Genomic DNA, 16,393 nt, shown 5'->3' with positions numbered 1-16,393 from the left:
GGTAATCCTCTTTCTTGGACCTTGTTCAGGTCTCTTTCAGGGATTACCTTTTGTAACTTTATATCTTAGGCTGACTTTATCATGTCGGGCCCTGTCGAGTTACTTGGTAACCCTCTTTCTTAGACCTTGTTCAGGTCTCTTTCAGGGATTACCTTTTTTAACTTTTTCGTAGGAGTCTGACTTCATCATGTCGGGCTCTTCTAAGTTATAGTAATCCTCTTTTATAGGGTTGGCCAGACCTCTTTACAGGGCTTTACTTATAACTTGAGTTGTTGTGGCTGGTCTGACTTCTTTATGTCGGCCAGTCTTCAAGTTATTTTATAGCAATCCATTTTATTAGGACCTCGTCATGTCCTTTCTATGGATCACTTTCTATAATTTCTTGCATTATTCTGTTTTCATCTTTGCCGATTTCAAAAAGTTCGGGTTTTAACCCTCGTTTGGTCGACCTTTTAAGGAATTTGGTTTTCATCTTTAGTCTTTATCGTGATCGGGCAGCGAATTTGGTTTTCACTTTCTATCAATCTGTAGCTTTATAATCGGGCGATGAATGTTTCGGAATAATGCGGCTTGAGCGTTTGTAGAAAATCTGAACAGATTTTATTAAAAGAAAATGCAAATATATACATGCGGGGGTTAATTTCCTAAGTCGGGTGATTTGTAGGTCTTGGTCTTGGCGCCTCGTTAAAAAACCTTTTCAGGAAAAAGAGTGCGCCTTGTCCCAAGGTCCTTTATTATCCCTAACTATAGTACCTTCTTAGGTTGTAGGCGTGCCATGACCTAGGAAGCTCTCTCCCGTCGAGTTCGGAAAGCCTGTAGTAGCCCTTTCCCAGCACTTCTATGACTCGGTAGGGTCCTTTCCAGTTTGCTGTCAGTTTTCCTTCTCTAGGTCGTGTTATTCCAATGTCGTTTCGGATTAGAATGAGGTCATCCTCAGCAAAGGCTCGCTGTATTACCTTTCGATTATATTTGGAAGCCATTCGTCGTTTTAATGCCTCTTCCCTTATCCGAGCTCTTTCTCGGACTTCCAGAAGTAGGTCGAGCTCTTCCCTTTGAAGTTGGGAGTTGGCTTCTTCGCTATAGTGGATCACTCTAGGTGACCTTTCTTCAATCTCTACTGGGATCATTGCCTCCATTCCATATGCTAATCGGAAGGGTGATTCCTTTGTGGTGGAATGTGGCATTGTTCGATATGCCCATAGGACCTGTGGGAGCTCTTCAGCCCAGGCTCCTTTTGCATCTTGTAATCTCCGTTTTAACCCTACTAATATGACTTTGTTAGCAGCTTCATCTTGTCCATTGGCTTGGGGGTGTTCGATAGAGGTGAATTGTTGTTTTATATTCAAGTCGGCCACAAGTTTTCTGAAGCCTGCATCTGTGAACTGGGTACCATTGTCTGTAGTGATGGAGTATGGAACTCTAAACCTTGTGACGATGTTTCTATATAAAAATTTTTGACTTCTTTGAGTAGTGGCTTTAGCTAGGGGTTCTTCCTCAATCCATTTTGTGAAGTAGCCTATTCCTACTATGAGAAATTTGACTTCTCATGGTCCTTGGGGAAAAGGTCTGAGGAGATCGAGTCTCCATTTTGCAAATGGCCAGGGTGAAGTTACGCTGATGAGTTCCTCTGGTGGGGCGGTGTGAAAGTTGGCATGTTTCTGATATGGTGAGCATGTCCTTACAAATTCTATGGCTTCTTTTTGTAGGGTTGGCCAATAAAATCCTATCCGAAGTACTTTTTTGGCGAGTGCCCCTGCGCTTCGAGGTGATTGCCACAAATGCCACTGTGTATTTCTTCTAGGACTTCCTTTGTGTGGAAGTCGGCACGCATTTTAGCAGTGGTATTGACATCCCTCTTTTATAAAGTGTATTATTTATGATGATATAGTATTGTGCCTCCCGTTTTAACCTCTTTGCCTCTTTTTCCTCTGTGGGGAGAGCTTCTGTTTTGAGGTAGTTAATTATGGGAGTCATCCATCCCTGATCGCGACCTGTTATGGCTAGGACTTTTTCTTCTTCTGAGATTGATGGATTCTGTAGAATTTGTTGGATGAGGCTTCTATTGTTGCCCCCTGGTTTGGTGCTGGCTAGTTTTGAGAGTACGTCAGCTCGGGTATTCTATTCTCGGGGTATGTGATGGATCTCATATTCTCCGAGGTGTCCGAGCTGTTCCTTGGTTTTGTCTAAGTACTTTTTCATAGTGGGGTTTTTGGCTTGGTAACTTCCTGCTATTTGTGAGGTAACTACCTGTGAGTCGCTGAAGATGATAAGTTTTTGAGCTCCAACCTCCCTAGCTAGCTTCAAACCAGCTAGTAGTGCCTCATATTCCGCCTGATTGTTTGAGGCAGGGAACCCGAATTTGAGGGAGAGTTCGATTTGGGTTCCCTGGTCGCTTTCAATTATCCACCCGCGTCGCTTCCCATTTTGTTTGAGGAACCATCCACATAGAGATTCCATTCTGTGGGGATTTCCGGTGTGTCCGTGAATTCCGCAATGAAGTCGGCCAGATATTGCGATTTGATGGCCGTTCGAGCTTCGTATTGAAGATCGAATTCGGACAACTCGACTGCCCATTGCAAGATTCTGCCCGCCAAGTCTGTTTTCTGTAAGATTCCTTTTATGGGCTGGTTGGTCCGAATTTTAATGGTGTGGGCTTGAAAGTATGGGCGAAGTCGTCGTGATGTTAGTATGAGAGCATAAGCAAATTTTTCTATTTTCTGATAGTTCAGCTCAGATCCTTGTAATGCTTTGTTGATGAAGTATACGGACTATTGCCTGCTGTCGTCTTCTCAGACTAGCACTGAGGCTACCGCTTGACTTCCTACTGCGAGGTATAACACGAGTGGTTTTCCTTCCTATGGCCGAGTTAGGATAGGTGGCTGTCCCAGGAACTTTTTGAAATCTTGGAAGGCCTGCTCGCACTCCGTTGTCCATTCGAACTTCTTTCCTTTTCTTAGAGTAGCGTAGAAGGGAAGAGATCTTATTGCCGATCTAGCTAGAAATCTGGACAAGGCTTCTAACCTTCCATAGAGTTGTTGTACCTCTTTGACACAAGTCGGACTTTTCATGTCGAGTATGGCCCTGCATTTGTCCGGGTTTGCCTCGATTCCTCTCTGTGTGATCATAAAACCCAGGAATTTACCAGCTTCTACTGCGAAGGTACATTTTGCGGGATTGAGTCGCATGCCATGTCGTCTTATAGTGTTGAATACTTGTGTCAGGTCGGATAATAACATCTCTTCGTTTTGCGTCTTTACTAGCATGTCGTCCACGTAGTCTTCCATGACTTTTCCGATGTGATCCAAAAAAACCTTGTTCATTAATCTTTGGTAAGTGGTTCCCGCGTTTTTAAGACCGAGGGTATGACAATGTAGCAGTAATTTGCCTTTGGGGTTAAGAATGAAATTTTTTCTTGGTCGGGTGGGTACATTGGGATTTGGTTATATCTCGAGTATGCGTCCATAAAGGAGAGGTATTTATATCCAGAGGAGGCATCTACCAGTGCGTCGATGCTTGGAAATGGATAAGGATCTTTTGGGCAGGCCTTGTTGAGATCGGTATAGTTAGTGCACATTCGCCACTTCCCGTTTGACTTTTTTACCAATACGACATTAGCAAGCCATAACGGGTATTTGACTTCTCTTATGAAACCTGCCTCCAGTAGAGCTCGCACCTGTTCTTCCACAACTTGAGAGCGTTCTGGTTCTAGCTTTCTACGCCTTTATTGTACCGGCCGAGATCCTGGGTAGACTGTTAGCTTGTGGCACATTAGCTTGGGATCTATGCCTGGCATGTCTGCGGCCTTTCACGCAAAGAGGTCGACGTTGTCTCGTAGAAACTGTATGAGTGATTCTTTTATGTCTCCTTTCAGGAGTGTGCCGATATTGGTCGTTTGGTCCGGGGTATCCCCGATCTGGATTTTCTCTATTTCACCTTCAGGTTATGGGCGGAGCTCTTCCCGCCTGTGAACTCCACCGAGCTCAATTGTGTGGAATTCTTCTCCTCTGCCTCTGAGGTTTAGACTTTCGTTGTAACAGCGGCGCGCCATCTTCTTATCTGCTTTTATCGTAGCTATCCCTCCTGCAGTTGGGAACTTCATGCATAAATGCGGAGTCGAGACTATTGCGCCGAGCTGATTAACGTTGTCCAACCTATTAGAGCATTGTAGGCTGAACTTACGTCGACTACAATGTAATCTATTTTGAGTGTTCTTGACTGACTTCCTTTTTCGAAAGTTGTGTGGAGCGAGATGTATCCCATCGATTGAACTGGGGTATCTCCTAGCCCGAACAGGCTGTCCGAATATGCTCTGAGTTCTTTTTCTTCCAGGCCGAGTTTGTCGAAGGCAATTTTGAATAAGATATCGGTGGAGCTCCCCTGGTCTATCAACGTGCGGTGAAGATTTGCGTTTGCCAGTATAATGGTGATGACCATGGGATCGTCATGCCCTGATGCGATGCCGGATGCGTCTTCCTTGGTAAAAGTAATCGTCAGGATGTCGGGTGCTTCCTCATTTCCTGCGACGTGATATACATCCTTGAGATGTCTTTTGCGAGATGATTTGGAGATTTCTCCCCCGACAAATCCGCCGTGTATCATGTGGACATGTCTTTCTGGCATTCGAGATGATTGTGCGGTTAGTCCGACATCTTCTGCTTTTCTTCTTTTTCTTTGTTCATCGTCATGGGTGGCCAGATATCGATCTAGTTTTCCTTCACGTACGAGCTTTTCTATGACATCTTTTAAGTCGAAACACTCATTGGTGGAGTGCTCGCGGATCCGATGGTATTCACAATATTCGGCCCGGTTTTCTCCTCCTTTTTTGCCTTTGAGTGGCCGAGCTGGTGGTATGTTTTCCGTGTTGTAAACCTCTCTGTATACATCCGCAAGAGATACCCGAAGAGGGGTGTAATTGTGGTATTTTTTTATTTTTTCTCCATGTCGATCTTCCTTCTTTCTGAAATCTTTTTTTATCCCGGGGGGTGAATCCGGCCTTCGAGGTCTCTCCGAATCGGGAGTTTTCCTCCATGTTGATGTACTTTTCTGCTCGTTCCTGCACCTCGTTCAGAGATGTGGGGTATGTCTTTGATATAGATTGACTAAAGGGCCCTTCTCGCAAGCCATTAATGAGGCCCATAATAGCGGCTTCCGTTGGTAGGTTCTGTATATCTATGCATGTCTTGTTAAATCTTTCCATGTAATTGCGAAGGGTTTCCCGTTCTCCTTGTCTGATTCCTAGTAAGCTCGGAGCATGTTTAGCTTTGTCTTTTTGGATGGAGAATCTGGCCAGGAATTTTTTAGCCATGTCGTCAAAACTTGAGATGGACCTAGGAGGGAGGTTGTCGAACCATCTAATTGCTATTTTTGTCAAAGTAGTTGGAAAGGCTTTGCAACGAACTGCATCTGAGGCGTCGGTGAGGTACATTTTGCTTCTGAAATTGCTGAGATGATGGTCGGGATCTGTAGTGCCGTCGTATAAGGTCATGTCTGAGAGTTTAAAGTCCTTTAGGATTTTCGTCTTCATGATTTTCTTGGTGAATGGGTCTTGCTCCTTGCGGGAGCTATCTTTGGGAGTGGATCGGCTGGCTTTAGCCTTGACATTGGCTTCAAGTTTTAGGAGTTTGTTCTCCAATTCCCGGCGTCACCTTATTTCCCTTTGTAGGTCTTTCTCAGCCACTCGTTGACGTAGGACTTCTTCTTCAAGTTGTTTTAACTGGTCTTGAAATGCATCCATGGCTCCCTCGTTTGGGGAGTTCTTCTTGTTGTTGATTTGGGAAGTATCTTTTGGTGTGGTGTCTGCGTTTTTATGCGATGTTCTTTCCTTTAGATCTGAAGTGTGGTCGTTGTCATGGTCGTCCGCCATGGTGATGGGATGACTTCCAGGTTCCCCGGTAACGACGCCAATGTTCCGAGAGTTACCTGAAACTGTAGGTCGATCTCGGATGAGATCTTCTGTTTTGGTCGGAGCTGTTGTGTCTGACCTATTTGACTTGATGGTGGTGCTGATCCTCGTCCCCGGAGGGTGGGGGGTACCTGCAAGGGACTCCGATGATTAAGTTAGTAAGGGTATTAAGCAGGTATTGAGTAGAATCAGAGTATGAGTTATACCTGGGTGCTCCAGTGTATTTATAATGGTGTAAAGTGACCTCTTTAGATGAGATAAGTTAGTTATCTTTATCTTATCTTATCTTATCTTATCTTTGACTGGGGTCCTCGCATCTTCAAGGGAACCACCCTTCTCTCTGTAGGCTTGGGCTGCCTTTGGATTTTGGGTCGTGTTCCTTTGTTTGGGCCCTTTATTCGGCTTTCCTGGTAGTTTGGCCGAGCTCTTTGAGAAGAGGTCGGGTTGTCCTGACCTAAGGAGGTCGGTCGCTTTGTCGGTAGAACATCTCGGGTCGGACAACTCGACCCAGGGTATGAATAGTTTCTTTGCTTAGTGACTTTGGGCTTTGTTGGTTATATATTCACCAATAAACTTGTTTTTGTTTCCTTCCAATTGGGCTGCTGATTCTTTGATTTATGACCTGCAACACTTAACCAAACACATTCAAATCTAATTAATCACCCAATAAAATAATGTTTGTCATCATCAATTAAGTTAGTTATTTTCTTAACTCAACAATCTCTCCCTTGATGACAAACATAATTCTAACATAAATCAAAAGGAATTGAATTTGAATAAAGTTAAGGAACTTCCCTTTGAGTGATGTCACTTGTTTTCGTGTTGCTCCCCCTCTTCTTTTCAAGAGTTGCTCCCCTTAGATTTGGGCTCATCTCTTCCTTCCTATTTACATTATTCTTATAGAGGACACTATGAAGTACAACACTCAATTCTTCTTGACTAAGGGATTGTACACAAACAGCAATTAAAAACCAGCATAATACTGAACAGATCATAATAGCAATTTTAACAAATGTCCAGTTCAAGACTGCTAAAAAATTAAACAGAACAGAGCATCAATGAATAATAATGGCAAAATAGCAACAAATCATTTAAAGCAGCCATAGTTCACAACAGCAGCAAAATTAGCAAAATGCAGCAGCAAAATTTGCAAAATTCATATGCTACTAAAATCAATTCATATATACAACTACTCCCTTTTTTGTCATCAAGGGTGGAAAAGTTAATGTAAGGTTCAAATCTGCAACTTGAAATGAACTAAAATCTTGCAACAAAAGGTTCAGAGACTTCCCTTTGATGATACCATATTAACTTGATGTGCTCCCCCTTTCTTTTATACGAGTTGCTCCCCCTTAATGTATGCTAATTGCTTAATCTGAGGACACAACCAATAATGCAAACACAATAATCCAATGTATATACATGCTTATCTAGAATTCTATGGTTGCACAAAAGTATAATAATCCATACAAGCACATATTGCAAAATATGGTAGCAAGTAAGCAACAATTCACCAGCACAACATAAAGTTCAAATGACTTAAAGTCATCCAAGTTCAGTTCACAAACAAGTCATCCAATAGTTCAGTTCACGAACAAGTCAAACAGGTTTCAGTTCATAAACACAAGTCAATTAACAAACATAAGACTAATCAAAACTAATATCCAATAATCTCAGTAAGTCTTATGTCTTATCAAGCCTCATATATGCATTTTTCTCATTTTTTTAAATCAAGGTGAGAAAAATAAAACAAAAATAGAACCTGCAAAAGAGTGTGTTAGAGACATCTAAGAACTAAATGTTGCGTCTTGAAATAAAAAAATTTGGAAGACAAATAAAGATCATATTTCAACCAGTAACACCATAGTGATATAACAAAACTCACAATGTGCAAAGGCCAATTCTTGGTAAAAACTCATTAGGACCAAAAAGAGTTTCATATCTCTTGAAGGTTTCAAAAACAAAAGAAACCACGTGTGTAATAAGATTCAAGCATGGTCTAAGTCCATTTTTGCACTACAAAATCCAGATCTCTGATTTTTTATCCAACAAATGTCTCTTTGACCTGCAACATAAAATTCTCAAACAAGATATTAGCACAATTAAAACAGAAGTTACAGTTTTTTTCAGAAATTGAAATGATGATAATGAGAAATGTAAAAGAAAAAACATGCACGATTCATGAATAGGTTTGCAATTGCAGCAAGTTAAGAGTGATCTTGAAAAAAAAATTTCAGAACCCTATTCCAAGAAGGTTCAGAGCCCAGAAGATAAAGTTCAGAGTGATGGTTCTTCTTCTGCCCAGAATTGTCTCATCTGAACCCGTGAGACCAAAAACTTAACAAACACATCAACAAAGCTCAAACAATGAATCATAGCTTAAAATTCCTAGACTAGTCATAAGCATACAAAATCTGTCTTAAGCTAGTGGTTTGGTAAAAATATTAGCTAATTGCTCCTCTAATTTAACAAATTGAATGCTAATATCCCCCTTTTGAACATGTTCTCTTATTGAGTGAAATTTCAGTTCAATATGTTTAGTCCTAGAGTACAAAACTAGATTTTTAGAAATATTAATGGCACTCATATTGTCACACAATGGAATATTTTTAGCATTTAACTTATAATCAGCGAGCTGTGTTTTTAACCAAATAAGCTGAGAACAGCATGAGGAGGCAGCAATGTACTCAGCCTCAGCAGTAGATAATGCCACTGTAGACTATTTCTTACTAGACCAGAAATTTAAAGATTTCCCAAGAAAATAGCATATGCCTGAAGTACTCCTCCTATCCACTCTATCACTGGAAAAATCTGCATCACAATAACCAACTGCAAAAAAATCATCAATCTTAGGATACCAAAGACTAAAATTGGATGTGCCATGAACATATCTAATGATCCTTTTAACTGCAGAAAGATGTGACTCTTTTGGTTTGGATCGGAACCTTGAACACAATCCAAAACTTTGCACAATATCGGGTCTAGAGGAAGTTAAGTACATAAGAGAGACAATCATTTCTCTATACCTAGTCTCATCTATATCTTTCTCAATTTCTCCCTTATCTAATTTTGAACTAGGGTGCATGGGAGTTCTCATGGGTTTGGCATTTTTCATACCAAATTTCTTAACTAGTTCCTTGGCATACTTCTCTTGATGAATGAAAATACCATTTTCAGTTTGTTTAATTTGTAGCCCAAGGAAAAAATTAAGTTTACCCATCATACTCATGTCAAATTCACTTGTCATGAGTTTTCCAAATTCAGAACAAAGGGATTCATTGGCTGATCCAAAAATAATATCATCAACATATATTTGGACTAGAATGAAAGAATCATTAGAATTCTTGATAAATAGAGTTGTGTCTGTGGTGCCTCTTTGAAAACTATTTTTCAAAAGAAAAGAGCTAAGCTTCTCATACCAAGCTCTAGGAGCTTGTCTTAAACTATAGAGAGCTTTTGATAATTTGAAAACATAGTTAGAATGCTCTTTATTTTCAAAACCAGGCGGCTGCTCCACATACACTTCTCTATCTATCACACCATTCAAAAATGCACATTTCACATCCATTTGATATAATTTAAAACCACAAAATGCAGCATAAGCTAAGAGAAGTCTTATGGCCTCCATTCGAGCAACAGGGGCCAAGAATTCATCATAGTCTATTCGTTCTTCTTGATCATATCCTTGTGCCATTAGCCTTGCTTTGATTCTTGCAATGCTACCATCCTCTCTTAGCTTGTTCCGAAAAATCCACTTGGTGATGGTCACTTTCTTTCCATTCGGCCTTGGAACCAATGTCCACACTTGGTTCTTCTCAAACTCAAGAAGCTCATCTTCCATTGCTTTTACCCAAGAAGGGTCACTAAGGGCTTCCTTAACGTTTTGAGGCTCCATTTGTGAAAGAAGGACAATGTCTGATCCTTCATTTGCCTTTCTAGTTGAAGACCGAGTTTTCACCCCATGAGAGACGTCCCCAATAACAAATTCTTCAGGATAATTTTTCAAGAATCTCCATTCATGAGGTCTGATGGACTTGGAGGCAGTTTCAGTCACCAAAGAATTCTGGGTACTGATGGTTTCAGGATCTCCTTCAGATCCATGAGACAAAATAGGATTGTCTCTTGAATTTTTAGCAGCTGTAGTTTCTGGTTCAGCTTGTCTAGAATTTTCATTTTCATGATTTTGTGCAGTCTCATTGTCCTTTTGAGTTTGATTTCCTGCATCACAGCCTTCCAAAATACTTTGCACCAAGTTAGTATCACAAAATGTAACATGTATGGACTCCTCAATAATCCTAGCATCTTGATGATAAACCCTATATGCTTTACTAGTTGTGGAATATCCTACAAATAAACACTTATATGCCTTTGGATCAAATTTTTCCAAATTGTCTTTATTATTTAGAACAAAACATTTACATCCAAAGGTATGCAAGTAGTCTAAGTTTGGTGGGTAGCCTTTACAAAGTTCATAAGGGGTTTTCTTAAAAAATTTTCTTATGATGGTTCTATTCAAAATGTGGCAAGCCGTGTTAACCGCTTCAGCCCAAAGGAATTTTGGAACATTGTTCTCACAAAGCATAGCTCTTGTCATTTCTTGAATACTTCTATTTCTTCTTTCCGCAACTCCATTTTGTTGTGGTGTCCTTGGACAAGAGAAGTTGTGAGATATTCTAAATTTCTCACAAAAGGATTCAAATAAATGGTTTTCAAATTCGGTTCCATGATCACTTCTTATAAAAGAGATCTTTAAATCCTTTTCATTTTGAATTTTCTTGCAAAAGATTTCAAAAGCCAAAAAGGCTTCATTTTTATGTGCAAGAAATAAGACCCAACCAAACCTAGAATAGTCATCCACAATTACTAAACCATAATGTTTACCACCTAGGCTTTGAGTTCTTGTTGGACCAAATAAATCAATGTGTAGTGTAACACCCCAATTACCCTAAGCCTTACCTCTAGCCATAAAGCAAAGGTTAATCAGAGGTTACGACAGTCCTAAGGCTTATACATATTTATATGTATAAGGAACTAATATATTCTAGAAGCCTGATGAAGGATTAAGTTCAAAAATAGGATTACAAAAGCGCGAAACGTTCACACGAAGCTAACGCATAAGATACCAGATATAGATGCGAAAGAATGGAATATATATAGATATAATAGTATAATAATCATAAGGGACTAGCCGCAGCTTGCGGAGTTTAAGTCGACTAGTATATACAGACATACAGAGTTTTGGAGTTAAAAATAGCTTATACAACTATTCTCTCAAATAAGCCTCTAAGGCCATAAAGATAATTATACAAAAGATGTGAGAGTAACTATAACAAAGTAAAACAAAAATAAACTAAGGAGGAACTATACTCCGCTCTGTCACCATATCCGCAATCTCACTGAAGTAGATTACGTCCTTCATTTGAAAAATAACAACAAAGTATGGAATGAGAACTGGAGGTTCTCAGTAAGGTAACAGTGCCCAATGATGTAAGATGTAAGGCTCCGAGACGCTGAAGGCAATCCTAGAACTTCACACCAAACCGATATTCAAGCTTAAAATAAAATATAAATAACGTAAACCTTAAACAATAAAAAGGGTTTTCTAAACATAAGGGAATTCTAATAAATACTAATCACCCCGCTGTATCCCACAGACTCCGCCAACCTAACCTCCGTGCGATCTCATCGCCACCGCCTACCTAACCTCCTAGCATTAGACAATCACAATTAATGCAGGCAAGTAAAATACAGATAGTATTCATTTACAGCAAGTATTTCAAGAAGCAAGTAAGCATGTTATACAATTAGGCAAAACTCAAGTAAACAAAGCAAGAAAGCATATAGAAGATGCACATGATGAATGTCTATCCTATTGGCTCGTGATATCACTTGTCGGTCTATAAATGCCAACCCGACACATTTTTTCAGATGTCGCCTTTCTGCCATTTCTAAGGATATAGCGCCTGGCCCGCTCTTGTTCCGAGGATATAGTACCTGTCACACTATCGTTCCAAGGATATAGTGTCTGGCCCACTTGCATGCTCAATCTGCGGATATAGTTCCTGGCACACTCTTGTGGCAGAGAAGAAAAACAACAACACATATAGCTCATCACAAATCGGTCCAAGGATATAGCGCCTGGCACACTATCACTCTGAGGATATAGTGCCTGGCGCACTCTCAACATTCATTAAAATCCTCATTTGAATTATAAGAGTCCTTAACTCATTATAACCATCATCTCTCCCATCAACACCCTTAAACATTCATATTTCTCACGCTCATCTTCAGCAATCCCATTCCGAACTCGTCAGTTCATCAGTTTCTCAATTCATTGTCGACCATCATCCAGTTCACTACTCTTCCTTCTCACTCAACCAAACTCATCCTCAATACACCAGAAACCTAGACCTCCGTTTGCTAACTTCTCAAAATAATCATCAACTAAAACCCTTAGCTTATTTCCCTTATTCCCATACCCAAATCTAAGCCCAAAAGCCTTAAAATGGTGTTATAGAAGCTTACAACCTTGTTGGGAAGGTGAAATAGTTGAAAACAAAGCTTAGACTTATGAAACAGGGCATGTGCGTGCACACGCCTAGGAAGAATTTCAAAGTGTGCGAGCGCCCCCAACAGACGACCCTTCCTGACTTGTGCGGGCGCACAGGTCGTAATTCTTCATTGATGTGAACACGCACAAGCTGTGCTAACGCTGCAAGCAGTACGTCCTTCCGCACATAATAACATTTCCGCAGGGTTGTGCGTCTGCACGAAGCTGTGCGTGCACACATATAAGAAATCCTGAAATTCTTCAACTCTGCAGAATTTCATATTTCAACACCAATCTTTGAATGATCATAACTTCCTCTACAAAAATCCAAATTTTACAAACTTTATATCAAATTGAAGGGTTTTCAAAGATATTTAATTCTAAATCAAATTCAATAAATTTTGAAAAACAAGACAAAAGTTATTATCAGACAAAGTTTACAAAAAATCCATTTTTACCCAAATCTAAAAAACTCAACTTTTAACCAAATCTCGATACAAAACCAATTCAATCACATATCAACCATACCAAAACAGACCAACATTCATACCAAACACTACTTCAACTATTTGCTCAATCACACAACCTTCTAAACTATTCAACAATTACAAATCCAACCTAATTCACATTTCACTATCCTCAATCACCAACGTTAAATACATCTAACATTAACATCAAACCACATATAATTATTTATACACCAACTATATCCAATCCTATCTTAGGGTCAACTAGCCTAGGTGTCCAGAAACATTACAAATTACATAAAGAAAATCGAAACCATACATTGGTCGATTTCTAATATGCTCAAACACCAAACTTGATTCCAATCAAGCTTCCACCGAGCTCCAAACCATCAAAGCCAAACCAAAAGCCACCACTAACTCCAAAAACAAGCTTCATACATACAACATAACCATACATCAACTAAAGCTCATACTATACCAAACCACAAGGATAAAGAGGTTTCTTACCTTATACAACAAGAGTAGGGATAAAATTCATCAATTACCCACTACTAGAGATCACCTAAACAAGCAAAACCACAAAATCTACTCAAAACCACAACCTCAAAAATGCAGAAATCTAGGGCACGAAACTGGGAATAGAGACGTGAAATATTACTAGATTTCTTTATATAGAAAGGAAGATCTTGTCAATAGCTTCGAGTGGCCGCAAACGGCTCGTCAATCGGAGCTCCGTAGCTCAAATTATGGCTCCTGGAAGTGGAGGATGAATAGTGTCATCCCTCTCCTTCTCTCCTCTCAAAAATCCGCGGCCCTCTCTCTCTTAGGGTTGAAAAATGAGTTCAAAGCTCATTAAATGAGTTTATATATGTTGGGCCTTAGGCCCAGTTTGGGCCCGATCCAACCCGTTAGCGTTTTTGGTCCGTTTGGCCCACTTTGGGCCAAAACCTTTAAGATTGGTGTCCGGTTTTCAATTCCAAATTATTTTTATACTTTCAAAACAATAAATCAATTTTCAAAATATTATTTTCCAACATACGCAGTATTGGACAGTCTAGAGCCAGTACTACCAGCTTAAGCGTCAGTACGCATTTTTACAAAAATTTTTTCGAAAGAAATATATTTCCCAACTCAGAAAAATTCACTAAAACCAAGTTGTATTTTCAATTTAAACTTCTAAATTTTGAATCTATTTTGGGCACTAAAATTATTTTTTTTAAAATGGTTTTACGTGAAAACGCGGGTTCTTACATGTAGCAATTCAAGTGGCCTTTTAATAGAGATGTCTTCCTTTGGTTTAAATGACATTTTTATTTGTTTTCCCATTTGGCAAGCATCACAAGTGATGTCTTTGTCAAACCTTATCAAAAGAAGACCTCTTACTAACCCTTTCTTTACAAGTTTGTTTATTTGAAACATACTTGCATGGCCCAATCTCTTGTGCCATAGCCACTTTTCAGATTCTTTAGAGTGAAAGCAAGCTACATTTTGATCCTTTAGTTCATCAAGGGTAAGTCCATACACATTATTAAAATGCTTGGCGACAAAAAGTACTTCATTAGTCTTTTCATTTACAACACAGCATTTAAGTCTTTTGAAAGTCACTAAATATCCTAAATCACATAGCTGACTTATACTTAAAAGAGTGTGCTTCAGCCTACATACCAAAAATACATCATCAATGAAAGTAGATTGTTCATTACCTACTTTTCCAACAGCAATAATTTTACCTTTACCATCATCTCCAAAGGTCACAAAGCCTCCATCATACTTGTTTAGTTTGATGAAGTAAGTTGACCTTCCAATCATGTGCCTTGAGCATTCACTATCCAAGTACCACATATCCTTTTTGTTCTTAGATGCTAGGCAAATCTGCATGAAAAGCTTTAAGTAACCTTAGGTATCCAAATTAATTTGGATCCTTTGAAGTTAATCCATCTTGGTTGCCCGGCCCAAGTGCATTGAAATCACACACAACATTGTAAATTTTGTTTCCAATCATTCTTTTTTCAATGAAGCATTGTGAATATGAATGACCAAATTTTTTGTAATTAAAACAATGATTTTCTGATGCTTGTTGCTAAAATTGAGATGAGCTACCATACTGGAAATGATTAAAGGATTGAAATTTTCTGGTTTTTTGAGGAGGTGCATTTCTTTTGACAAACTGATTTTTGTTATAATTATTCCTCTTTGCAAATACATTTTCACTAGAATTTTTGAAAACTTTTGGATTTTTCAAAAATGAGGTTTTGTTGTAAAAAAGTGGTTTCTTGAAAGCTACCTCATTTTTCAAGTTGAATCCCAAACCTGGCCTGTTTGAAGTAGGTTCGGCTCTTGGTGAATGCTCAGTTTCACTTGTGTGAATTTCATCAATTTTCTTCTCAAGTGTAGGAACATATCCAATACCAGATTGGTTTGATGGGGATTTAGTATTTGATGAAGAAGCCACAAATTTTATAGAGGAGTCATTAAAAACTGCACTTTCTTTGGTTATATAACCTAAACCAGATTTTTTAAACAATGGTCTTTGACTTGCAAGTAATTTGTCAAGGTTACTAGAACTTTGAGCAAATTTTGCTAAGTCACCATTCATCCTTTTAATCATATCATTTAATCTTTCATTTTCAGCAATTAGCTCTTGGGAAGGATCCACAATGTGCTTTCCTTTTAATTTTTCAAGTTCGGATTTTAGAAATCTGTTTTCTTCAATAATGTCCAAAACACATTCAGTTTCCTTCAATTTTTCTTTTAAAAATTCATTTTCAACTTTCAACACATCTTTTTCAGATCTGCACTTATTGTATTTATCTAGCAATTTTGATGTGTTTAGAGTGAGATCATCAATAATAGCATGTAAATCATCTATGGTCAAATCATAGTAATTTACCTCATCAAGATTATTGTGTCCAGCTATGAAGCAGTCTTTATCTTCACCTTTAAAATGTTCTTCTTCATTGGAGTCGTTCTCAAGATCCTCCCAAGCTGCCATGAGCACTCTTTTCCTTTCTTTCTTTCCTTTGTCCTCCTTCTTGAGCTTTGGATAGTTTAGCTTGAAATATCCAGCCTCCTTGCAATGATGACACGTCACTTTGCTCAAGTCTATCTTGTGTTCCTTTGAGCTTGAACCCTTGTACTTGCTCTTATTCTTCATCATCCTTCTAAATCTCCTAACAAAAAACATAAGCTCATCATCTAAAATACCATCACTAGACTCACTAGACTCACTTTGAGTCCAGGTTTGTGTGTGTGGTTTTATAGGCAAGGAGTTTTCCTCTCAGCTCATCATAGGTTATAGGGTTAGGTTGTTGCTCTCGGTTAGGACAGTGGCAGTGGTTTCCCATTCTTTAGTGAGGCTTCTAAGGAGTTTTCTCACTAGGGTTTATTTTGTGTAGTTTGTACCCATAGCATCAAGGTTGTTGATTATGATTGAGAATCTCTCAAACACTTCATCAATGTTTTCTCCATCCTTCA

The 16,393-nt window shown here is 39.1% G+C and overlaps 1 protein-coding gene across 1 annotated transcript; it reads right to left on the bottom strand.

Annotated features, from left to right (window-relative positions):
• Window positions 1–8,644: 8,644 nt before the first annotated feature.
• LOC107465479 (uncharacterized) lies at window positions 8,645–16,076 on the bottom strand. The gene is made up of 4 exons (XM_016084457.2): window positions 15,647–16,076; window positions 15,230–15,421; window positions 9,540–10,132; window positions 8,645–8,731 (listed from the first exon to the last, which is right to left on the bottom strand). The coding sequence occupies exons 1-4, from the start codon at window positions 16,074–16,076 to the stop codon at window positions 8,645–8,647; spliced, it is 1,302 nt and encodes a 433-aa protein (XP_015939943.2).
• Between the last annotated feature and the right edge of the window lie 317 nt (window positions 16,077–16,393).

Source organism: Arachis duranensis, chromosome 9, assembly GCF_000817695.3.
Source record: "Arachis duranensis cultivar V14167 chromosome 9, aradu.V14167.gnm2.J7QH, whole genome shotgun sequence".
Classification (NCBI taxonomy): Eukaryota; Viridiplantae; Streptophyta; class Magnoliopsida; order Fabales; family Fabaceae; genus Arachis; species Arachis duranensis.
This window is presented reverse-complemented; position numbering and strand designations above follow the sequence as displayed.